This window comes from Mauremys reevesii, linkage group 1, assembly GCF_016161935.1.
Source record: "Mauremys reevesii isolate NIE-2019 linkage group 1, ASM1616193v1, whole genome shotgun sequence".
In the NCBI taxonomy this organism is placed as follows: domain Eukaryota; kingdom Metazoa; phylum Chordata; order Testudines; family Geoemydidae; genus Mauremys; species Mauremys reevesii.
In genome coordinates, this window is record NC_052623.1 from 125,303,836 (window position 1) to 125,330,163 (window position 26,328).

Genomic DNA, 26,328 nt, shown 5'->3' on the forward strand with positions numbered 1-26,328 from the left:
GGCCCCTTAATCCCCCCAAGTGATGGATACCAAAATGGCTCTCTGTTTCTGTTTGTATCTCCCAAATTTCAGTGACCCTGTTATAAGAAGCAGGTGGGCTTCCTGCTGTTCCTCCCTTCTTGTTGACTTCCCATTTCCCTGCTGATTCATATGTAAATGAGGCTTACATTGTTTTGATTTTATAATCCTTAATTTACATTGTAGACCCCTAGGTAGAGCTACCATCCCTACTTTCTGGGGGAAAAGCTCTTTCTCCCTGTGTTTGGTCACAGATTTTAAAGCATAATATCAGTCAGTATCTATAATTCTTCATGTAGTGTTAATACATACATTTCACAATGATATTAATCAACAATATGTCACAGGCTTTCATAAAAGACCTTACTCAATACACTTTTATAATGCCGTAATATTGTATATAAGCAGTTGATACAATTGCTTATCATTTGAGGTTCAGCCCCCCATTTTTATAGACAGTAACCCTTTGACATGCCTCTTAGCTTTGTTTACCAAATATGTAAATATACATTCATTGTTTCTGCCTTACAACCAGGCTAGGGAGACAAGCAAATACACATTGCTTAGTCTAAGGCAGACTGGGCTTATGCATTGCTTGTCATACACATTTTAAGAACATAATTCTAACATAAATCCATAACTTTATACACACCCCATACCCACATCATGCAAAAATATTAATGATCAATTAGCTATTTATTTCTCAATGAGATATACCCAAAAGGTGGCATGTAATATATCATGAAAACAGTGTATTAGATGTAGTAAGTATGTCAGATTTGACAAGAGTTGTTGACACAAAGTAATGAACCACCAATGGGCTTCTGTGTCACACCTTCCCACAATATCACCACAGAAAGTTTAATCAAGTCCAGGCCCTGCTCTCAATTAGGATTTTGTTTTTGTAGGTTCCCCCTTTGGGAAAGGAATATGATAAAAGTGTGGACTATTGATCTATAGCTACATAAAGATATTGCGGTATACTTCTGCATCTGCATAAAGTAATTTAGGTGATTCCTGATCACAGTGCACCACTAGTTCTCCTAACTAGAAACCTTTCAATTTAAATAAAATCATCATAAATAAGAGAAAAATTACATATTTCCCTTTTTACACAATATTAGTATACAATTTTGTTATCAGAGAACTGGAGAATACTTGATCTTCATTTTTCTCTCCCCAAGGGATTCTAATAACTTTAAAGCAGCAGTAAGAAAGCATTCGAGAAGTTCAAACATAGAACAAACAATCTCAAGTCTAAAGGAACCAAAATATTATCTGTTTCCTAAAAAAGTTAAAAAGACCACAACTGGTTAAAAGACACATTGCAGTATGTGCCAAAAATATATGAACTTCTCATATCTCAGGACATTCTCAATGCTACTGCAAGTATTGACAACAACCTTTAGTATAATAAACTAAGTAATTCACTTGGAAAATTAAAATGGTTTAGCAATGCTAATACATGTTTGGAGCAGAATGTTTTAATATCCCTAGTAATATTCCTTTCATTAAACATTATTCTTTGCATAATCTTTCATGCTAAATGATTACACAGGGCATTTTGGATTTCTTAGCAAACTACTTGTCTTTTGGATCCCTCACCCACACCACTATCCAGCTAAGGACATTCAACAACAGAGGTGGGCAAACTTTTTGGCCCGAGGGCCACATCTGGGTATGGAAATTGTATGGTGGGCCATGAATGCTCAAGAAATTGGGAGCTGCAGTGTGGGAGGGGATGAGGGCTCCGTCTGGGGGTGCAGGCTCTGGGTTGAGGCCAGAAATGAGGAGTTCAGGGTGCGGGAGGGTACTCTGGGCTGGGACTGAGTGGTCCAGAGGGCAGGAAGGGGATCAGGGCTGGGGCACGGGGTTGGGGCACAGGCAGGCTCCAGGCGGCACTTACCTCAAGCAGCTCCCAGAAGCAGTGGCATGTCCCCCCTCTGGCTCCTACACAAAGGCACGGCCAGGCGGCTTTGCGCACTGCCCTGTTCTCCCAGCCAATGGGAGCTCCAGGGGCAGCGCTTAGGACGGGGGAAGCATGCAGGACTCCCTGGCTGCCCCTACGCATAGGAGCCGGAGGGGGGATATGCCGCTGCTTACAAAAGCCTCACCGAGCAGGACAAGCCCAGGACCCCGCTCACCGGCGGGAGCTCGAGGGCCAAATTCAGACGTCCAGAAGGCCGGATGTGGCCCCCGGGCCGTAGTTTGCCCACCCCTGACATTCAGCAACTTAGGGATAAATTTACAAAGGTATTTAAGTGCCTCAACATGCAGAGAGCTGCCGAGCGGGATTTTCAAAAGCACCTAAGCAGGTTAGTTGTCTAACTATTATTGGGCTCCTACTTGACTAAGGCACTTTTGAAAATTTCACTAGGCATCTATCTGCATCTTTCAGTGCCTAAATGCCTTTGTACATCTGGACTTAAGTACTTGTTCCCGTGCGATACAAGGTGAACCCTTCTGCTCTCTGGAACCTAGTTAAGGAAGAAGTCTCAGAGTCTGCAAGACAGGGGGAGTTCATGGAGCTTGACTCCATTACAGCCACACTTCAAAGCAGATGGAAGTGAGATAGGGTAGTGGTTCTCAACCAGGGGTCCGGGGCCCCCTAAAGGTCTTGAGCAGGTTTCAGGGGGGCCTCCAAGCAGGGCCAGCATTAGACTCACTTGGGCCCAAGGCTGAAAGCCAAAGTCCCACTGCATGGGGCTGAAGCCCAGGTCCCTGAGCCCCACCACACGGGACTGAAACTGAAGCCTGAGCAATGTAGCTTTGTGGGGGCTCCTGTGGCATGGGGCTCCCAAGCAAATGCTCTGCTTTTTACCCCCTAACACCAGCCCTGGCTTTTATATGCAGAAAACCAGTTATTGTGGCACATGTGGGGTGTGGAGTTTTTGTGGGTGGGGAGGGGGCTGAGAAAGAAAAAGGTTGAGAACCTTTGAGATAGGGGATCCCAGAGCTGGTGGGGAGTCACAGGAACAAATAGGTCCCAGGGCCAAAACACCCTGCCTTTTAAAAGGAGGGAGGTAACCCCCTCTCCATTATGGGGAAAACTCCATGAATTTAACATTGCAGCACTGTCTCCCCTACCACAACCTGGTAATGAACAAATGTGGTCAGATTAACACGAGCAAGGATGAGGAACTGAATCCTCAGACATAATCAGTAACAGCATCCATCCTGCTCAGGGTGTTTGGCCAATGAATCCTTATAGGTGGTACACCACCACCTTGGCCATGGAGAAAGGATACAGAAGCTTGGTCCTTACCTGCCTATGGAAGCTAATCAAGGACTTCACCCTTCATTTTTATATTTTATTTTCCCATACAACATTCTAGCCCATGTGTGTGGTTAATGTATGAAAAATTCAGCATTTGTTAACAATTTAACATTAAATAAAATTACTGGTTTATCCAGGGATTGAAGGAAATGTTGATAAGTGGCATTTATTCAGAATCAGTAAAACAGATAGTAATGCTTACCTACTTCATGGGAGTGTTGTGAGAATTAGTTATCTTTTGGAAAGCACTTTGAAGATGAAAAGTCCTACATAAGTACTAAATACTATTATTGTTGCCAAAATTATCATAATCTTTAAATATGCCTCTGTCAAAACAAGATCTATTTCTAAAGAACCCCAGTAGACCCAATTATGGTTCAAGATCAACAGAAGCAGCCAACCACTAAAGCAGATGACATTTGGGAATTGTACAGAAAGTCAGGCATTTTAGAGGAATTCACTGCTACCATAAAAAGCTAGACTTTTTTTGCCAGGCCTGTAGAGCACTGCCACCAGTCCACTCTCAACCACATTAAAAAAAACCCACACATTTGGCCTGTTCTCCCAAAAAGTACTTCTAACTCTTGTCCCCTGTGATAACACCCCACTGTGCTTTAGCATGAGTAAGCATTAATACAATCTCAACTTTTATAAATAAATCAGATAACTAAGTGTCACTGAAAACAGGGAATCTCAGTTTTCTGGGGGCTCTGAGGAAGCATGAATAACCTGTGAGCTTTAGCAAAAAATCATTATCAAGGTTACAACCCTAGGGGTTTATAGGGGTCTGATCGGTTTACAGACATTTACTCTGGTTTATATTTTATGGGTACCTTTGCAAGCGAAAGAGATAGCAACTTGGTATTTTTACCATTAGAAATGTAATGTTCAAGGTAAATCTGCTATTGTAGCTATCCAAATATTCTCTTTAGAGAGAGTAAAATGATAGGCAGAAATGCTGGGGTGGGATAGCTCAGTGGTTTGAGCATTGGCCTGCTAAACCCAGGGTTGTGAGTTCAATCCTTGAGGGGGCCATTTGGGGATTGGTCCTGCTTTGAGCAGGGGGTTGGACTAGATGATCTCTTGAGGTCCCTTCCAACCCTAATAATCTATGATTCTATGAAGTTGAAAACAAAAAATGTCTTTTGTGACTGTCTGTTATCTAATGATAGATCCCTAAAATTTCTCTTTGACATCTAACACCACATGTCCAATTTCCTAAAGACTTGACCCAAAATCCATTGAAGTCCATTAAAAGACTTCCATTGCCTTCAATGGACTGTGCATCAGACCCTAAGAGTCTAAACCGTTGACCCCTTACTCAGGAGAATGGAACACAGAATTAAACAGAGATGCTGTATTTCTACTATACAGAAGACCCAGGCAGCAGACAGCTACCACTGATCATGCCCCCTCCCTGGCCCACAATTCTCTCTAAGCCTTCCTGCAGAGAAAGGATGCAGAAGCTTGTCCCTGTGGCACTCAGGAAGGTGTGAACTTTGAAACCTCTAAACCCCCTCAATTTTAATTAGTATGGAATTCCTATACAACATACTAGAAGGAATGGAATGCAAGAGGATAGTTAGATTGTTTAGTAGTAAGAAAAAATAAAATACGAGTTCAAGGAAAAAAGTATTAAAACATTTTAATTTGACCATAGAAAGACTGCATTGTATTCTTCTAAAATTACAGTACAAACTTGACAACATTCTATATTCTACAAATGATGTATAGTATAATGATTATTTTTGCTATAACAACACTACTCAGATAATGGGAAGCTCTATACTTAACACACAGGTGTCAAATGTATTGCTCAGTGAGGACTAAATAAGATTTTCAATTTGTCTTTTCTTGTGTCCTCCTTTTTTGGCAGCTGTATTGTGTCCCTCTCTTTCTCTCTCTTTTCTGCCTCCCTCATTACTTTCTCTCCTTTTGTTTTCTACATTTTGATACTCTTCCATCTCCAGGCTTTGTGCCTTTTTTCTCCTCTCCCATTTCACCCTTCTTCTGATGTCTGCAGAGACAGCAGTAGCACTTCTCATAGGAGAGGGAGACAGAGTAGCACACCAGTCTATTTCTATGCCTCTGCACTTAACGCTGAGGCAGATTACATGACTTTCTCTTTATACCAAATTCTTTACACATGACTACAATCACACAGTCCTAGACAATTCCCCTGTGCTCTCCTGGCTCCGTGTGCAAAGTGATATGCCACTGCAGCACTGTTTCCTCTGTTGCTAGGGGGCTAGACTACAGTATATTGTTAAATTGACATGTGTGCTGGATAAATACATCAATTGGACAGCACGTGGCCCCACAACTGGCATCTGACACACTTGATTTAATAGTTATTTTCTTGAGTGAGTGATACAGTCAGAACTTGGATCAAACAACATAGAAAAATTGGAGGGCTATATCTCCCCAAATTATGGGCTCTCTTAGAGGAAAGCCTGCCTCTGCAGCAGTCATTAAGGGGAGTAACAGCTCCACAATATTGTATATAACCCACCACCTTGGTGATAAAGAACTTCATAAATCCTGAGATCTGAACACTAGCTGCTAAGTAGCTGTAAGCCTCTGGTAGAAGGCAGTACTTCTCAATGGGAAAAAATATGTGTCATTAATCCTCAAGGGAATAACAATGATTTTAAGACAGGCCTTTGATTTTACAACTGAAAATTCTGTCTATTTGAGAGGAACAACAATATTATTTTCTCCTACAGGCATATACCATTGTTTCCCCCATTCATATTCTTTTAGGGAACATCTTCTTTCCCACCCTCTGACCACACCACCTAATCTTATTTCTTTCTTTGGTGAGTGTGAAATTCCTTTGATTCTTCTCCACTAAAGAAAGATAGATTAAAGAAGCCAGGTCCCAGGTGACAAATTGAAACAGGATAAAGATCTCTCTTATTCACCCGGAGCTACTCAAATGCCTTTTTTGTAGACTGTTTCTGAACTTTTGCCCTGAACTTTTTGTACTTGGTCCTTTGTTCTTAGAATACCCAAGTTTCAGGGAAATGCATAGGCACTTCATTTGGGTTTTATATATTTTCATCTTTTTCTTCAGTACCTCATTAGGTTATAGAAGGTGTTTCTTCAACATTTTTCCCTCATGGTAATGGGGAATTCAACATTCTTTTCACGTATTTCTACAAGACATTTTGCCTCCCGTCTCCCCCAACACGTACTAGGGATCGTAACAAACTGGGAAATATCTGTGATATTTGTGATTAATTTGCTTCTGTATGTTTGTTTGACAGGTTACTAGCAATGGAGTTATATAAAAAGGGATGGTTAAAGTAACCAAGCAGGAAAGGCAAAACAATGACACTGCAATAGTCCTGGAGAAAACCATGGGGAAGATATTTATTGGGCAATATCCTCTACCGGGCTCCGGACAAGCTGAGAATGGTTTAATCTTCCCAAGGCTAAGGCTAGGATAAAGAGGATTCTAAACATTAGAGAACACCAGGCCTAGAAAAGGGTGGGGGTTGACTAAGGGTATGTCTACACTGCAATTAGACACCCATGGCTGGCCCATGCCAGCTAATAAGACTCACAGGGCTTGGGCTAAGGGGCTGTTTAATTGCTGTATAGATGTTCAGACTCAGGCTGCAGCCAAGCTCTGGGGCCACCCCACTTTGCAGGGTCCTTGAGCCCGGACTCCAGCCCAAGCATTTATACCACAGTTCAACAGCTCCTTAGCCCGAACTTAAGTCAGCTGGCATGGGCCAGCCACAGGTTTTTAATTGCAGTGTAGACATACTGTTGTGTATTTGGTTGTCATGGTTTTTGTTCCTATGGCAACTGAGTTAGATTATTAGGGGATAGCCCAGCCGGTTTCGGCCGGTTGGGTGAGCTCTGTGTCTGTAAATAAAATGGTAGTTTTGTTAGCTGTCTGCTGTCTGGTCTCAAGTGATTTCTTCCTAAACCGGCTGCCCCCAAGGATATAACACATACCCTGAGTGACCAGAGTGTCAGTGAAAGCTGACTGGCTGGCAAGGAGACAGAGATAGAGACAGAGAGAGGCAGAAACCAGCAGGGGCAGTTTGGTGGAGGTAACTGGACTGATTGAAATGCACAAAAGCTTTTAAGGAATGATTAAAGATTAAGTAAAAGGAAACATGTGCATATAAACCTTTACTGTTTTTACCCTTTGCTCTATGTGCTTAGTACCTTTGGGGGATCAATAAATAATGCTTTGTTTTGAAGAAGCCATTTTTGAGTCACTTTAACCACTGTGCTGGCCACAGGTCCCTGGAGGGAATGGACTGACAGATACAACACTTAGTTGGGCCTGTCATGTTAACACAACTGGTAAACAGGGGGGTTGCAGCCCAGAGACCCAGTCTAAGCGTGGTTGGACCGCATGGTTCCGCCCACAGTGAGGTGCAGGAAGCCAAGCATATCACCCAAGGGGAGCACTCAAGAAGTGCTGAGAGAGAGAGAGAGAGAGAGAGAGAGAGAGAGAGAGAGAGAGAGAGAGATTATGTCTGTTTCAAGATTAGCAAGCCACAAGAGGTAAACCGTATTATGGGAAGAGCACAAGCTTGCTTGGGTTTTACAGCCCTCAACTGATGCCAGGATTTAAAGTGACAGGTAATGCACAATGCTGAAAATAAATTGTCAATATTCTCCTCAAATAAACAGAATTACCTCTTCTTAAAATCAAAGTCAATCTGCTTTTAGTACCCCACTCAGAGCTGACTAATCTAAGCAGCCAAAAACAACAGAAGATACTTAAACTACATAACAAACAATAAAAATCAGTGGAAAACAGCATATCAGTGCCATTTCCTATAACTTCAAAGACTGTTTGATTGCTAATCAGAGAGTAAAATGGCAGATATTTAGTTGATTAAAAGAGCTGCTTCAAACAATACATTTCAAGTTATCACAGAATCATGGCAATTAGAGAAGGAAAGGACTCATTAAGACATCTTGAGCATATTCTGTTGCTTTTCCAAAGCCAAATTACTGCAGCTACCTTTTAATGAAATCTGTGTTTATCACCTTCTCTTCCCATTTCACAGAAAATTTCAGTAGAAATAGTGCTTTAGCATTTGATTTAATTGAGCAGCTACTGATTAGCTTCTCAGAGATGGAGTAGCTGCTGATTATGGGGAAAGCACACAGTACACTGATTATAATTTCTGAATATACTAGGCTGAGAGTAACAGGGATTATAAATAAGAAGGCTAATTTGAGGCAAAATATGCCAGTTTCTTAAAGCTTTACAACACTTTATTGGCTAAATATAATATTCATGAATGAATGTATTATTCACGTTAATCAGTAATGTGACTATACACAACTGATTTCTTTAAGTATCAGAGGGGTAGCAGTGTTAGTCTGGATCTGTAAAAGCAGCAAAGAGTCCTGTGGCATCTTATAGGCTAACAGATGTATTGGAGCATGAGCTTTCATGGGTGAATACCCACTTTGTCGGATGCATGAATTTCTTTAAAATACTCAAACACAATGTAAAGGTTAAAACCATAAAAAGACAATTTTCTATTCAAGAAAGTATTACAAAAATAACTTCACAATTTTAGGGGTAAATATGGCTAAGTCACACAAAGTCTAAAATGGTTGAACCCCTTCCAGGGTAAAAGGTCCAACAGGGCCTATCCCTGTGCCTTTGTTCAAGTCTTTAGCCCTGTCTCTGGGCTCAGACCTCACCTCCTTCTGGGCTAGCTTTAAGTCTGTGCCTGCCCTGATATAAAGCAGTGTCCCCAGGGCTTTCTCCCTGGAGATTCTTCACCTTCTTATTGCCCCAACTCTCCAGCAGGTCACTCCTTCACTTCAGTCCCCTTTCACTGGTAAAGTTCAACAAATGGTTGGCCCTCTGCAGGGTCTTCAGCCCTCTGCTTGGGCTTCTATTCCAGCCCTCTGCTTGGGCTTCTACATGCATAAAACGTGTCCCTTTCTCAGGGCTTTGGCTTCTTCACCAGTGGGGGAACCCAGGCCCACCCACTACTCCAGGTCCCAACCTAGGGACCCTGCAAATATCATCCACATGCTGCTTTCCTTAATAGTTGCTGCTACTGCATTCCCTGGGCTGCTTCCCACTCTGTCCCATCACCTTCACCCAAGTTACCTTACAGTTACAGCCCTCGGGTTTTCTGTCTGTTCCTACTTGAGCAGGGTCTCTCCCCGGCCTCCTTGCCTGGAGAATTTCACAACATTGCAGTCCTTCCTCACTCTTCTGGTCCCAGCCAGCAACTTACCTGCTTAGACTTTGCAGCTCGTTTTAACTGAGCCTGCTGGGCTCTGATTGGCTTCTTCCCTGCAGCCTTTCTAGGCAGGCCTGGCGGACCCACCTTTACTGCTCTTTTTCTAGGGCAGGATGTCGTAGGACCACAATGGGCCCAGCAGGGGACCTCAATGGGCCCAGTACACCCTGTTACAGGGACTCCTTGCAGAATGGCATTTTAAACAAAATATTACTGAATAACAACTCCAATTATACAAGAAAATATCCATGAAAGCTATCACTTTAATTAGAAAAGAAATTCATTAAAGTGAACTAATTTCATTTCAAATAACAAACAGGTAGGTTATGAAAAAATTGCTGGATACCAAAGATTATAATAATATACTCCCAGTAGGCAAAGAAAGGTAATAATCTTTTATAATTATACAAAATTACAATGGATTTTAAAGTTATGGGGCTTCACTCTCCCCTCCATAAAAAGAGATAATTACTCACCTTGTAATTATTTTTCTCTGAAGAGCTCATCCATGGAGGATTCTTATTCTTGGGCCTTGTACAAGACAGACAGGAACTTCCTACACTCTTAGAGTTCTGGACCCTCCCTAACAGCAGTAATAATGGAGGTCTCAGCCCACCTATCCTGTATACTTCAATTGTCTACTCAGAACAAGTTGGGAATTGGGTAAATTATTATTTAAACTTAGTGACTGTCACCCCACTGGTATCTTTGATCAGCCAAGTAAGCTGACCCCTCCACTCCCATGAGGAGTGGGGTAAGCTATGCCTATCACCAACCATTTCATTAAAAGATGCAGCACTGAGGCCTGCCCAAAAGGCAAGACTCAAAATTAGTAGTGTAGTTCCCCTATGGCAGGGTTTCTCAAACAGGGGTCGCCACTTGTGTAGGGAAAGCCCCTGGAGGGCCTGGCCGGTGTCTTTACCTGCCCCATCCGCAGGTCCGGCCGATCGCAGCTCCCACTGGCCACAGTTCACCGCTGCAGGCCAATGGGAGCTGCTGGAAGTGGCAGCCAGTAAGTCCCTCGGCCCGCACCACTTCCAGCAGCTCCCATTGGCCTGGACCTGCGGATGGAGCAGGTAAAGACACCGGCCAGGCCCGCCAGGGGCTTTCCCTACACAAGTGGCGACCCCTGTTTGAGAAACCCTGCCCAATGGCAAACCTTCCTTTATTTTTGAATACCCTTAATCAGGCAGCTGCAGATCACCTAGCCAGAAAATTTCTCTTAAAAGATCACTGAAGGCTCCCATGGTAACCAGTAACTATTTGAGGGATAAATATTGATTCAGTTCCCTGCGACCTAAGGTGTTGACAGATGCGTCTTTTTTTTTTTTTTTACTATCAAGATATAACATCCTTTCCTTTCTTGCCTAGAAGCACAAGCTTAATAGCTTCTTTGGACATTAGGAATAGATTTCCTGCAACATCTCTTCCTAATACCCAGAGGTGGAGAAAAATCTTGATAATTTTTGAAAACTTGATTTTTGCAGTCCCACAGAGCAATTCCTAGGACTCTCATGTACAGGGGGATGAGGGCACACATCAGGGTAAAAGGATCTTAAATTTGCTCTGACAGGGATGTCCTGGCAAGCTACAGAAAGTGGTTGGCTGCCTATCTGCCCTAGTTGTATGCAGTGGTTTTGTAGCAATGCTGGTCCCAGGATATTACAGAGACAAGATGAGTGAGAGAATATATTTTATTGGACTAACTTCTGTTGGTGAGAGAGACAAGCTGTGGAAGCTTGAAAGTGTATCTCTCCCACCAATAAAAGATATTCTCTCACCTTCTCTCTCCGATATCCCTTAGAATACTTCAAAAACCTTTTGGTTTTTGGTACATACTGAAAAGCCATTGGCTTCTGCTGCTGTGAATGAGTATCCTGGGCAAAGTGGGTATTGGCCTCCCTTGAAATCAAGTGTCAAGGCACAAGCCACCTTTCTAAGCGGTAGCACCTTTCTCTTCCCTCCCTTGAGGGGAGGGCCTAAGGGACAGGATACAAGCCCAAGAGAACAGGGTGTCACGTTATCTCTTTAGATTTCTATAAAAGCCTGCAGCTCAAAACAAGCTCTCTCACTGATAAGGCAAGTCATTAGGTTTTTCTCTCAATTTCCAAGGAGGAGACTACAGCCACCCACCCCTGGTGGGAGTCACTACCAAGACAGCAGATCTCATTATTGTATCAACTACATCAAATGCTGCCCACATCTGATGACAGGACAAATCAACACCCTTATGCACTTACCTTTTAAGTTACTGCAGAAAGGATCTGACCAGGACAGACACCTATTCCTAAAGTTCAACCTGTACTTTGGCTATGACTCAAAAGATTGCCTCCAACCTTTGAATCCCAGCACTGAAGCACAGGGTTCTGGGGGGGGGGTGCCATATGCTCAGCCTTCCTTTGCTTTGACATGGTTGTCCAGACTACTAAATTCTTGCAGGGGAAGGTGAGCAATCACCATCATTACAGAGGAGCGCTTATTACTCAACCTTGTTCAAAGAGGGCTAGCTGAGACAGGGGTATGTAACACCTTCTTCACCAGCTGGTGCCAGGGCACAGCAACTCTACTGGAGAGGGGATTCCAGTAGTCAAATTAAAGCCTCAGAGCAACGACTAAGGCTTCGAAAACACTGAAACAAAAGTCAGTAAGGTCAGCAAACTAAAAGGCAAATTGAAGGGACTGGACCTGATTGGCAGATAGGAATGGCCACACCAGAAGAAGAGAGCCCTTCCAATTCCTGTCTGTTTTGGGATGAAGAGCCACAACAGAAAGCTGGAGACAAAGATCCTACAGTAAACTCTTTCTCTAACTGCAGACAAGAAAGAACTATTTGGAAGCTTCCAAAAGCAGCATTTAGACCGCTATATGGTGGAACTACCAGTGGGAGGATGGCAAATGTAGCTCATGCCCCAACCCATGAGAGCTGCTCTAGGGACCAAAAACCTTTAGACCTTGGGAAGTTCCAAGGATCTTACAGAACAAAAGGCCACGAGTGAGAATTCTGCACAAATGTTATCTTGAGTAGTTTAGATTATTTTAGAATTCTTCCCATGGTCACACCTCCTATAATCATAATGACCCAAATGAAAAAACAAAACACACAACAATGATTTTTAAATTGCTGATAAGTCTATTTCAATTATGCCTCTCAGGACAATGAAAAATGCTTCATTAGGTTCAGGTGATGTAATTAGCATAACGTTTATTTACTGTGGTTGTATATTTCATATAGTTTGCTGCACACTTTCAGTATGTACATAAATCTTAACGCATAACTAAAAGCAGTAGTGTCAGGAAAATCATTACTTGCAAAATAAAAAACAACCAAAACCAAACTATTAGTAAAATACTAACATTCAGAGATAGAATGAGGCTGTGTGGACCAATCTGTTTTCATACACACAACATTATGGTACACGGAATTCATTTAATTTTAAAAATTATCCAACTCAATGGCTATAAAAATATGATTTCATGCTCTAACTCACCAACAATCTCACTTGGCTCCTTGTTGTAAAGCTTTTTGTTCCAGTAAAGGAGTCTGAGGAAAGGAAAGGAGACCAGAAGAACAAGACAAATTCCAACAAACATATGTCCTGTAAATGCTGCAAAATCCAAACCCTAGGAATAAAAATGCAATAATAAATTACAGATCAGTTATTTTCCTACATTACCTGAAAAAGTATTTGTCATTGTGTACTTTACAATTCAGTGCTTATATACACGTCACAAAGCAGGTAATAGGTAATTTCCAAGCACAGCATATTTTGTGCTTCCCCAGTCTCAGAGAAATTATTATTAAATAAATTTCATGCCAACCAAACCAACTCAAAAATATTCCATTAAATTTCACTATCAAAATAGTTCTTATATATTTACACACTAATTACCAGTTCCTGTCTCCACTGATGACAATATGAGTTTTTGCATCCATTTTACTCAAACCAAGACTTGTCCCAAATTCTACAATATGCTATTACAGCAAAAGCATTGTCTAGCAATTAGAACACATTTTGCAATATTTTTTCTTCAATTTAGTATTTGTTCAAGTTCCGTTATACTTCCTGTATGACGGAGGCTTGGAATGAGGTCAAACGCAGAATTCAAATATATATATGTAATGTTCAATATTTGGGGTGGGCTGTTCCAAAGTTCTTAGTGCTGATCTAGCTTTGCTCCCATTAAAGTCAAAGGTAAAACTCCATTGCCTTAAATGGAAGGAGAGTTGAGCCAATTCAGTGTGCTTTTGAAAACCTCACCCATTATTTCTTACCAAAAAAAAATTCAAGATTTGTCCCCTATTTATATTATATTGCTTTAATGTTAATAAAGGTCCTAATGACAAAGAGTTTCAACTCTAGATATTAGAGATGTATTGATATCAAGGTTCCCTCCGGTAACCACAACAAAAGTTCTCTCAACAGGGAATCCCCACAGAGCCAGATTTGGGAGGAAGTTTTTTTTATTATTCTTTATTAAGGCACTGGACTTCCACGCAAGAGATCTGGGTTCAATTCCCATCTCTCCCACAGACTTGCTGTGTGAAGTCATTTAAGTTTTCTGTGCCTCAACCTCAGTTAAAGCATCTTGCTGCTGTTGTAATGCAAATAATACATAACAACAACATTTCCATGCAGAATCAGGGGCTGTTTACATCCTGAGTTTTAAGACAGATTGGACTTGCTACCTGAAATACACATTGTTAGGCTGCACCATACTCCCTATTGAAAGCATCTATGTGGAAAGCTCTCAGTTCAAGTATATATGATGTGGAAACATCCAGAGCAAAGAAGACAGAGGGCCTCCCACCCAACCCCTTCCATCTTTTCAGAACAGATTGTATAAGTCAATCCTGTAAATGCTCATAAAGGATGGTCTGGATACTTAGCAGGCATCAAATTAAGTTTCAGAGCTGAAGGAGACAACATTATGAAGGAATCAATCTACAAACTTTTAAGAGCTCTACCAAGCGTCATGTGAGCAAACAAAGACTTACAGGGCCAGATTTTTCAACATCCACTCACAAAAACAGACATATTGTCCTGCATATATTTACATAATTACAGACATTTTGCATGAAAACGGGCCTAACTACCCAAATGTTTGCACAAGGGCCTCTTTCTTTAAAGATATGGATCACAAAAGAAGACAGAAAATGCTGCCACGTGAACCATGATTCAAGAGATATGAAGAAGCAGTAATTGGCTCTACACAGTCTAATCTAAAAGGTTTGCAGTTTCCTATATAATCTGAAGCGACCCAGGGGTATGAAGGTGATTGAATTGTATTAACTTTGATCCTGCACAAACCAATAATCCTCATTCCCGGGATAATACAATGGCTGGGACACAGTTGGATGAGGAGTAAAACAGGAGAGATGATCAGAATATACCTAACCAAGAGCTACTGAAATAAATCCAATTCTTTCAGTTTTCAACTGACTCTCAGAATGTAATGCTCTTGAGACTTTTCATAGCACTGACAGCAATTTATTTATCTCAGTGCAAAGAAAGACAGCACTAAGGTGGATCCTGTTGATAGGAGTTCTTGAAAGAGATAGAGTTAAAGGCATTTAGATTATTTGCTACTTTTAAAATGAAAAGGAGAAAGGGGGACCTAAAATGCAGAGAAAACACCTTTATTTCTGATGATTGGATTAGACCAGAGTCATGTGTTATGGGAACTTGGCAAAGTTAAAGAATATGGTACCTCAGAGACCAGGCCTTAGGGTACGTCTACACTACGGGATTATTCCGAATTTACATAAACCGGTTTAACAAAACAGATTGTATAAAATCGAGTGTGCGCGGCCACACTAAACACATTAAATCGGTGGTGTGCGTCCACGGTCCGAGGCTAGCGTCGATTTCTGGAGCATTGCACTGTGGGTAGCTACTCCGTAGCTATCCCATAGTTCCCGCAGCCTCCCCCGCCCCTTTGAATTTCCGGGTTGAGATCCCAGTGCCTGATGCGGCAAAAATCATTGTCGCGGGTGGTTCTGGGTAAATGTCGTCAGTCACTCCTTCCACTGGGAAAGCAATGGCAGACAAGCATTTCATGCCTTTTTTCCCTGGATTGCCCTGGAAGATGCCATAGCATGGCAATCATGGAGCCTGTTTCGCCTTTTGTGACTGTCACCGTATGTGTACTAGATGCCGCTCACAGAGGCGATTCAGCAGCGCTACACAGCAGCATGCTTTTGCTTTTGCATGATAGCAGAGATGGTTATCAGCCATATTGTACCATCTACCATACCATAAATTGGTAATAAGAGGATCGTGGCTACCAGTCCTTTTGCACTGTTCCATTTGCTGCTGTCATAAGTGCCCTTGGCTGCTCTTAGCCAGGGGCGCAAAAGCCAAAATTGGGAATGACTCCCTGAGTCAATCCCTCCTTTTTGGTATCTAAAAATAGAATCAGTCCTGCCTAGAATATGGGCAAGTGTACTAGAGAACCACTATATCAGAGAGCACAGCTGCTCTGTGTCAGATCCTGCAGAAATTATGAGCTGTATGCTATTCACAGGGGGTGCTCCTGCAACAACCCCACCTGTTGATTCCGTTCTTCCCTCAGCCTTCCTGGGCTACCGTAGCATTGTCCCCCCACTTGTGTGATGAAGTAATAAAGAATGCAGGAATAAGACACAGTGACGTGTTAGTGAGATATGAGTGGAAGGCAGCCTCCAGCTGCTATGATAGTCCAGACAGGACAGTAAGGAGTGTGTAGGGGAGGAGCCCAGCATCCCTCTGCTAGTTCAGGGGCACTTGAATCTTTTCTTTACACATGAAGGGTGGGGGCTGATGGAGCTCAGCCCCCTGTTGCTATGATGACGATGGTTATCAGCCATATTGTACCATCTACCAGGAAAAATTAGGACCAGGCGCCATTGATCGACCTAACAGATGCTAGTCAGCATGGTTACCAGTCCTTTTGCACTGCCCCATGTGCCAATAGGCTGATGACGAGGACAGATACCAGTCATATTGTACCATCAGCCAGTCATAGCGTGGGGGGGAGAAAGGATGTTGGTGTTGAGTGCTGCACCATTGCGTCTATCTGCAGCATTCAGTAAAGATAGGGTGACATGTAAAAGAGTCAAGAGAGGATTGTTTTCCCTTTCACTTCTGGGGGTGAGGGGGGGGTGCGTAAATTGCCGACCTATGCCCTGACCCACCGCGGACACTGTTTTTGACCCTAGAAGCATTTGGAGCTCAGCCAAGAATGCAAATGCTTTTCAGAGACTGCAGGAACTGTGGGATAGCTTGAGTCCTCCAGTCCATGAGCGTCCATTTGATTCTTTGGCTTTCCGTTACGCTTGTCACGCAGCAGTGCGCTGAGTCCCTGCTATGGCATCTGTCTGGAGATATTTAAAAAATGATTTTGAATTTCGTCTTCTGTAACGGAGCGCTGATAGAACAGATTTGCCTGCCCTTACAGCGATCACGTCCGCATCGTCCATGCGGGAGCTCTTTCTTTATTTTGATTTTTAACTGCATCACCACCCGTGCTAATCAGAGCTCCACGCTGGGCAAACAGGAAATATTCAAAAGTTCGCGGGGCTTTTCCTGTCTACCTGGCCACTGCATCCGAGTTCAGATTGCTGTCCAGAGCGGTCAGTGGTGCACTGTGGGATACCACCCGGAGGCCAATACCGTCGATCTGCGGCCACACTAACCCCAATCCGATATGGTAATACCGATATTAGCCCTACTCCTCTCGTTAGGGAGGAGTACAGAAACCGGTTTAAAGAGCCCTTTATACCGATATAAAGGGCCTCTTAGGCCTTGTCTACACTACAAGACTATTTCGAATCAACTTAGTTCGAATTTGTGGATTCGACCTTATGAAGTCGAATTTGTGTATCCATACTAAATACACTAATTCGAATTTCTGAGTCCACATTCACGGGGCCAGTGTCGACTTTGGAAGCGGTGCACTGTGGGAAGCTATCCCACAGTTCCCGCAGTCCCCCCTGCCCATTGGAATGCTGGGTAGAGCTCGCAATGCCTGCTGGGGGAAAAATGTGTCGATGGTGGTTTTGGGTAACTGTCATCATTCAACCGTCACTCACAACCGCCCTCCCTCCCTGAAAGCACCGGCGGGAAATCTGTTCGCGCACTTTTCTGGTCGGTTACAGCGCGGATGCCACAGCACTGCGATCATGGAGCCCGCTGCGATCATCGCTGCACTTATGGCTGTTGTCAACTCCTCGCACCTTATCGTCCACCTCTTCCACGGTCAGCTGCTGAGAAATCGGGCGAGGAGGCTCCGGCAGCGCGGTGAGGAGAGTGGCGCAGACCTCTCAGAAAGCAGGGTATGCCGGGCAGTGGAGATCATGGTGGCAATGGGTCAAGTTCATGGTGTGGAACGGAGATTCTGGGCCCGGGAAACAAGCACGGACTGGTGGGACCGCATAGTGCTGCAGGTCTGGGATGAAACAGAGTGGCTGCGAAACTTCAGGATGCGTAAGGGCACTTTCCTTGAACTCTGAGACTTGCTGGCCCCTGCCCTGAAGCGCCAGGACACCCGGATGCGAGCAGCCCTGAGTGTGCAGAAGCGAGTGACCATAGCCCTCTGGAAACTTGCCACGCCAGACAGCTACCGGTCAGTAGCGAACCACTTTGGCGTGGGCAAATCTACCGTGCGGGTTGCTGTGATTCAAGTAGCCCACGCAATCGTTGATCAACTGCTCTCAAAGGTAGTGAACCTGGGAAACGTTCAGGTCATCATAGACGGCTTCGCCGCGATGGGATTCCCAAACTGCGGTGGGGCTATAGATGGGACTCACATCCCTATCCTGGCACCAGCCCACCAGGCCAGCGAGTACATTAACCGAAAGGGCTACTTTTCCATGGTGCTGCAAGGACTGGTGGACCATAGGGGACGTTTTACCAACATCAACGTTGGGTGGGCGGGCAAGGTTCATGACGCGCATGTGTTCAGGAGCTCTGGTCTCTTTAGACTCCTCCAGGCAGGTACTTTCTTCCCAGACCACAAAATAACGGTTGGGGATGTGCAGATGCCTACAGTGATCCTCGGGGACCCAGCCTACCCGCTAATGCCCTGGCTCATGAAGCCCTATACAGGCGCCCTGGACAGAGAGAAGGAACTCTTCAACTACCGGCTGAGCAAGTGCAGAATGGTGGTGGAGTGTGCTTTCGGACGTCTCAAGGGGAGATGGCGGACCTTACTGACTCGCTCGGACATCAGCGAAAAGAATATCCCCGTAGTTATTGCTGCTTGGTGTGTGCTGCACAATCTGTGTGAGAGCAAGGGCGAGGCCTTTTTGTCCGGATGGGATGGTGAGGCAAATCGCCTGGCTGCAGTTTACGCTCAGCCAGACACCCGTGCTGAGAGAATATCCCAGCGGGAAGCGCTGTGTATCCGGGAGGCTTTGAAAGCAAGTTTCCTCAGAGATCAGGGTAACCTATGACTCTCCACTTGCTTTCAAGAGAAACTGACCCTGGGCCTGTGTCTGTTTGTGTCGATTTCGATCTGCGGCTACATGCCGCGTTCTCCAAGTTTCCCCCACTTCCAAAGCACGTTTTAAAGCAAAGTAATTGTTACACTCATTATTAATAAATCTTTGTTTTACTTTGCATTTCTGTTCTGGTGTTGAAACATGGACGCATACTGTGCTGGGCACGGTGTGCACTGACGTACAGACCACTTCCTCCATAGAGGACTGACATCCTCCTGCTCCTACATAGGTCTCTGGGGTGGGGGACGGCTGAAAGTGGTTCTGCATGAAGGGAAGGGTTTGCAGGAAGGGGCGAGTGGTGCCTTCTTTGCATAGGGGTTTGGATGACGGCAGTGGGCTGCGGGTTTGTGCGTAGGAAGGGGTGATGGGTGTGGGAGAAGGGTGAGTATCTGTCCGTGGATGAGGGCTCTTGTTGGGGCTCAGGGCAGCGGATAGGCTCGTTGATCCATTGGAAGTGCATGGTAAGGGCAGCCTGCCTTTACATTAATGGCATGGCAGGCGCTAGGACCTGGGACAAGCATACAGATTACGGAATAACCAGGGGCAGCATACACGACACAGAATGACCCTGGTGCCTACTGACTGCAGTGTGTGTGTGCCCCGCAGTTGATCCTTTCCCCAAGTCTGTACCCTGGTACTGTAGGCTATACCGTGCAAGTATGAAACCCCTGTCCACCCCATACACCGAAAAATCCTCTGACAGGAAAGACATGACCGAAACAGTGATTAACAGCAAACATCTTTTATTAATCTAATAAACAGTGGGGGGATGAACCTTGGATTTGGGACTGGCTGAGCCTATAAGGGAAGCACTTCTACAAATTTCTAACGTGAGAAGTGCGGGGTACACGGTCGCTCTGCTCTGGTTCAGTGACAGTTCTCACGGCCCCTACCGCCCCTCCGTCTTGTACTTTTGGGTGAGGGGGGGCCAGAACTTCTTGGCGGGGGAGGGCGATTGCAGAGACACTGCAGGGGGGCCCTGTCCTCCAGCCTGCGGTCCTGCAGGACATCAACAAGGCGACGAAGCGTGTCCGTTTGTTCCTTCATGAGACCAAGCAGCGTTTGGGTGGTCTGCTGGTCTTCCTGCCGCCACCTATCCTCACGTTCCATGAGTGTGCGATGCTGCTCACATAGGGTCTCCCTCCAGTGTTTCTGCTCTGCAGCCTCTGCTCGGGAGCAGGCCATCAGTTCAGTGAACATCTCGTCCCTGGTCTTCTTCTTTCGCCGTCTAATCATTGCCAGTCTCTGCGAGGGGGATGCCGGGGCAGTCCGGGAAAGAGCCGAAGCTGTGTGATGGGGAAAGTTAGTGATTTCCTTGAACAGATACATTTTTGCGAACAGTGAACACCGTCTAGTCAATTTCTATGAACAAGACAGTACTGGGCAACAAGTCTCACGTGGTCTCAAGAGAAGCACGACATTTTGGGCTACGCTCCGATTGGCTGCGGCATTGCACAGGAGAGCGGAGAAGTCGGGAGAGATAGCTGAATCCGTCTAGCAGACAGTCCTGGTAAGCCTTACAGTACATTATGCTTATCAGTTAACGGATAGCTGTGCCCTCCTGCTAAAGGCAATCTGGAAATCAGATACTATGACCCTTTTCCAGCCACTCCCGACACTGCAGGGGAAAGATCAATGTATGGTTTTCCTCTGTGGCCTACAGCACGTGGCTGCTAAGCGAGGGACTTTGTTATGCAAAGTATAAGTAAACCATTAAGAACAGTAACTATTCGCTAATTGCCCTAATTAGATGCAGCACTTCATGAACGAGATTACCCTGAGGCGGGTCTCTCAAGTACAGAAAGACAGGATGTTAAGGGAAGCACTTCACCGACCGGGACCCTACGCGGCCATGCTGGTTGAGGCGATGGTTCCCCTGTATCTACGGATGTCATGGCGTGGAAGAGTGTGCTTCACCGGAGGACCAAATAAGGCACCTCTTCCTAGAAACCTCCTGCGGAGGGTATTTGAGGAACTTTTTGACGCATTTGTGGAATTGTCCATGGAGGACTATTGTTCCATCCCAATCTGTGTGGACCTACTGTTCGTATAGTTTCCCGTTAAAAACTTTTAGATATAGTATTTAGATATAGAATTTCTTTTTTTTTGTATACATGGTTTCGTACAAATAAATGTTTTCTTGTTTATACGACTTAGCGCTTGATCCTTCCCCTGACTCTGAGTCCGGGTTCACGGCCGGGGAGGGTTGGTAGGGGATCTCTGTGAGGGTGAGGAAGAGATCCTGGCTGTCAGGGAAAGCGGCATTGTGTTCGCTGTCGCCTGCGCCTTCCTCCACGGACCCTTCGTCATCTTCCCCATCGGCGAACATCGAGGAGGAACTGTCCTGGTTCACTATGCCATCCACAGAGTCCACGGTCACTGGTGGGACAGTGGTGGCAGACCCACCGAGAATGGCATGCAGTGCCTCGTAGAAGCGGCATGTCTGGGGCTGTGCTCCGGAGCGTCCGTTTGCCGCTCTGACTTTTTGATAGCCTTGCCTCAGGTCCTTGACTTTCACGCGGCACTGCATTGCATCCCGGCTGTATCCTTTCTGTGTCATGGCTTGGGAGACCTTCTCGAAGGTCTTTGCATTACGCTTGTTGGAGCGCAGCTCCGACAGCACAGACTCCTCGCCCCACACAGCAATCAGATCCTGGACTTCCCGGTCTGTCCATGCTGGGGATCTCTTTCTATTCTTCCATTGGGCTGACTCCTCTGCTGGAGAGCTCTGCGTCGTTGCAGGTGCCGCGGAGCTCGCCCCGATGTCAAAGCAAGAAATGAGATTCTAACTGTCCAGACAGGAAAAGGAATTCAAATTTTCCCGGGTCATTTCCTGTGTGGCTGCTCAGAAAATCCAAGCTCGGACTGCTGTCCAGAGCATCAACAGAGTGGTGCAGTGTGGGATAGCTCCCGGAGCTACTAAGTTCGATTTGCATCCACACCTAGCCTAATTCGAGCTAGCAAGTGCGAATTTAGTGTTACTCCACCTGTCGGGGTGGAGTACCAAATTTGAACTAAGGAGCCCCCTAGTTCGAATTAAATGGCTTCCTGGTGTGGACGGTTGAGCGATTAGTTCGAATTAACGCTGCTAAATTCGATTTAAGGTCCTAGTGTAGACCAGGCCTTAGTGTGGACGGTTGTGGCGTTAAATCGGTTTTACGCTCCTAAAACCGGTTTAAACGCGTAGTGTAGACCAGGCTTTAGACTTCGATTTACAAAGTTTCTTACATCTCTAGGTCTTCGATGTCTGCACCAGTGCTGAAAAGTTTTTGTCATCAATTGTAACAATGCAGAAACTTCTCAACAGAAAAACTCAGTACAAGAAATACCTTTATCTGAAACCCTCAAAATTAAATTCCTATGTGAAAAAGAAAAGCATAGCAATCAGGAAAAAAAATAAAATGCTGAAGTTGATAAGCAGCTCTCAAGTTTGATTGACAGCTGAAAGAAATTGAACTGAGATGTGGCGCTGCATACAGATACTTATTTTGAAGGGACAGTGTCAATTTATACTCTTTGAAATTCAAGACTAGGCACAAGGGCACAAGAATTGACACACAAAAGTCTCAGAAGTAAGGATTTGTGCACAACATCAGTAGAGGAAAATTATTTGCATCTTCTTGGTATTCCATCACAGCTGCTACTCAAGCTGCGCAGAGTGTTTTCGTAATTGGGCTGAATTTCGGGGGTTTGTTCAGCTCCAAAACTTTCTCCCATCAACCCTGCTTATTCTTTAAATCTTTTGAGAAGAGGACAGGCAATTCAACACTCAGCCCCACTGGCTAGTTTCCTTTGCTATCTTCTTCATACTTTGCATAAAGTCTGATGCTCCAAGCTCCCTTTGACACTGTGGACACTTTTCAGGACTGGGTGTGCAGCAGCCATACCAAGTAATATCAGAAATAACAAGCAAGATTAAATTTAGCAAGATTTGCCCAGCAAACAACTGACATTCTTTGAATTTCTTAGGAGGAAGACTACTACCTCCTCCTTGGAGATATAAGCAGAAGGAAGATGAGTGTGGAGGAATTGCAGGCAACAAAACTCTATGTTAAGGTGTAATCTAAGAACATCCCAATGCCAGAGAAAAAGGGACTCCCTGAGATCTAGTAGAGATTTTCAGCTGGCCTGATCAGTTCAGTGTATTCATTAATGTCATAAACTTGATCTGATGTGTGTCAGGTAAGGCCGTGGTCCAGGGCCCGCTGTGGGGCCACAAGCTGATTTCAGGTGGTATTCCAAGCAGGGCTGGTATGAGACTTGCTAAGGCCCAGGGCAGAAAGACCAAGTCCCACTGCATGGGGCTGAAGCCCATGGCCCTGAGCCCTGCCACCTAGGGCTGTTGCTGAAGTCTGAGCAACTTAGCTTTGCAGGACCCGATAGGGTAAGGGTCCCCGGGAAACTGCCCTGATCACTACTCCCCAACACTGGCTCTGGCTTTTATATGCAGAAAAACAGTTGTTGTGGCACAGGTGAGCCATGTAGTTTTTAAATAGCATGGGGGGTGGGGAGGGCTCAGAAAGAAAAAGGTTGAGAACCCCTGAGGTAAGGTATCATTGAAAAAGTAATAACACACTGATTATTAATATTCTTGTGTGTTGTATGTACGGTAAAAGCCCATGGGATCGTACAAATGTGAAGCATGTGTGGGACTAAAATGTGTTTACCAGACAAGTCTGTGGAGTGAGTAAACAGGTTTCTCCCAGACAAAGGATGAGTTGACACTTCCAGATAGGTGTCATTGGAGTCTATTGGCAATAACATGTCAAGTGGCCATTCATTTGCATTGGAGGGGACAGGAACAGATCAATTTGCATTATAGCAAATACCCGTGGAGGAAGAAAGCAGCATGGGGCTTCCTTCACCACCAGACTCCCAGTCTCCTTCCTCACAGCTTGAATGAACTTCATTTTGTGAGGTAACCTCCAGAAGAATCCATTTTAAAAGTTCACTGGACTATGAAAGAGAGGGGCAATGAACCCCAAGTTATCTTTCACCTAAGATGACAAAGGAAACTTGCGAAGAGATCCTGGCCAAAGAGAGGGGTGGTCAGTCATCTTGCTGGAAGAAGTGTGTGGTAAGAATCTTATCTGATACCTAGACAATAGCTTGTTAAAGTTGTAGCATTAGAAAATATTTTTTAGTTATTTGTTTGTACCCGTTTCAGTCTTTATCCCTTCTACTTGATTTCACTTAAAACCTATGTCATTGTAATTAAATAAACTTGTTTTACTTTTAATCTAAAGCAACCCAGTGCTGTGTTTGAACTGAAGTGGCTGTTTACTTCAGTTACACTGATCAGCTGTGCATTTTGCCTCTTTAGAGGAGCAAACCAAGTTTAGTATTCCTCTGAATGTTCCAGGAAAGGGCTGGACATTGCAGGCACATGGTTTGGGGAAAAATTGGGACTGGGGGTATATTGAGGTAATTTCACCAGGTATAATCAAAGCTAATTGAAATCAGAGAGTGACTGTGTTGCTACGGGAGGCAAACTTCTGATGTCAGAGTGCTAGATGAGGGTTGCACGCATACAGACAGAGAGTGCATGCTTGTTGCTGACTGCGAGCAGTCCAGGCTCCCACAGAGGAGCTGCAGCAACAGAGCACTTAAAGCACTTGGGACTACAGGACAAGTGATAACAACCCTTCATTGGTCTGGATTTCACCTCAGAACACAACATAGGGATTGTTGCACTGCCCCTGGAGCAACCCAAGGAGGGGATTGTGATATAGGGAGTCACAATCTCCCAATAAATCCCTCTGCTGCTCTGTGGAGGGAATATGTTGCACTAGGGGTTTACTCGCTGCAACCCAAGATGGTGGCATAGCTGCACCTATGGGTGCAAAAGTGGGTAGTTTCATGGCTCCACCCACTCCCCATCACCTTCCCATTCTGCTGCATGGGAAGGGGATGTATCCTCCCTACGGAGCCTGTATCCTCTACCAGTCACATACCTTGCACATCACATCCCCTTACTCCCCTGCACTTCTATATATCCAGGGACATCATTCAGACCTATATAGACCACTTACTCATCTAAATAATTATATTGGGCATACAAGTCAGTGAAAAATTATCTTCTAACTTTTTTATTATTTATATCTCTGAACACAATTTAAATGGTTAATGTGTCTACTGCACACTGCAAAGTTTCCATGAATTTTCATAAAGATTATTCTCACACAATTGGCTCGAATAGCTTTGACTTGAACAATAGAGATTAGAAATAATTTTCATCTAGGAGGTTTCAGTGTGTCAGACAAATGCTGTGTGGTGCTGAGAATATCCTTTACTTGAGGCCTTACTGATTCTGTGAAATTGCCATCTGGGAAGGTTGGGCTAAGGCATCCTTAAGGCTTTGTTTTAGGGTGATTACAGCCTACAGGTTCTATTGTCTGCGACTACAAAACTGAAAGCAGATGGGCATCTGTTCTTATATTTAAGCACAAATTTCTACAAATGTTTCTATTTCATACTGAGATACAGGAACACACTATTTTCCTGAAATAATATATCACTATCTTCATGTTATCTGGCATGTTTTCTTCTCACTGCTTATGGAGGTGTGAAATTTATTTCTTTGCACATAAAACTTTCTGAGAACAAGTCTTCAGTTTTAAGGCAGAGAGAGAAAATTACACCTGAATACGACAATCCAGGACTTAAGCCTTGGACCAGTGCCAAAACAGCACTGCTGGCCTGGGTATTGTTCTATGGTCTAATATCTTCTGAATGACTAAGAGCAGAAATAATTGCAAGATATCACTGAAAATATATAGTTTTTTCCTCACATAAGGAGCAATCAAATACTGTGCTTTCACTGAGAATGGCCTTTATTTTATATTCCAAGAGCGACAAGAAACAACCAAAATGAAGTCTCCATGGCCATGCCTAAGAGGCTGTGATTAAACAAGTGTCATTTAACACATTTTAACCACTAATGCGACCCTGTTTAATACCTTTAATGGACCTAAGATTGACTACAACCAGCTAGTACATTTTCAAGGTTATTAACCATGTATATGCATTTAACCCTGTCTACAAAATACGTTAGCTACATGGATTGCAGAAGGTAACATTCATTTTCTGTTGCTAGCGATTCACATGATATTGGACCTAAAACACACAGTTCTGAATACCATCTTACCTTCCTCTACTTCCCTCTCTGTAACTGGTACTTCCATCCTGGTCTACTTTTAACAGTCACTAACTCAATAACTGCTAGTGTTCGAAGAACCAGTGCCGCCTGCCATATGACAGCATGGAATCCCCTCTTTCTTATAGGGTTAACAATTAATTTCTACATG

General features: G+C 44.3%; 1 protein-coding gene across 6 annotated transcripts in view; it reads right to left on the reverse strand.

The window, feature by feature from the left end:
• The window catches only part of OCA2 (OCA2 melanosomal transmembrane protein), a 290,480-nt gene that overhangs the window by 146,203 nt on the left and 117,949 nt on the right, over positions 1–26,328 (reverse strand). For all 6 annotated transcript variants that reach the window (XM_039499675.1, XM_039499788.1, XM_039499735.1 and 3 more), the window contains exon 14: positions 13,029–13,161. In XM_039499675.1, the coding sequence (XP_039355609.1) occupies positions 13,029–13,161 (133 nt within the window). The remainder of the gene's footprint in view (positions 1–13,028; positions 13,162–26,328) is intronic.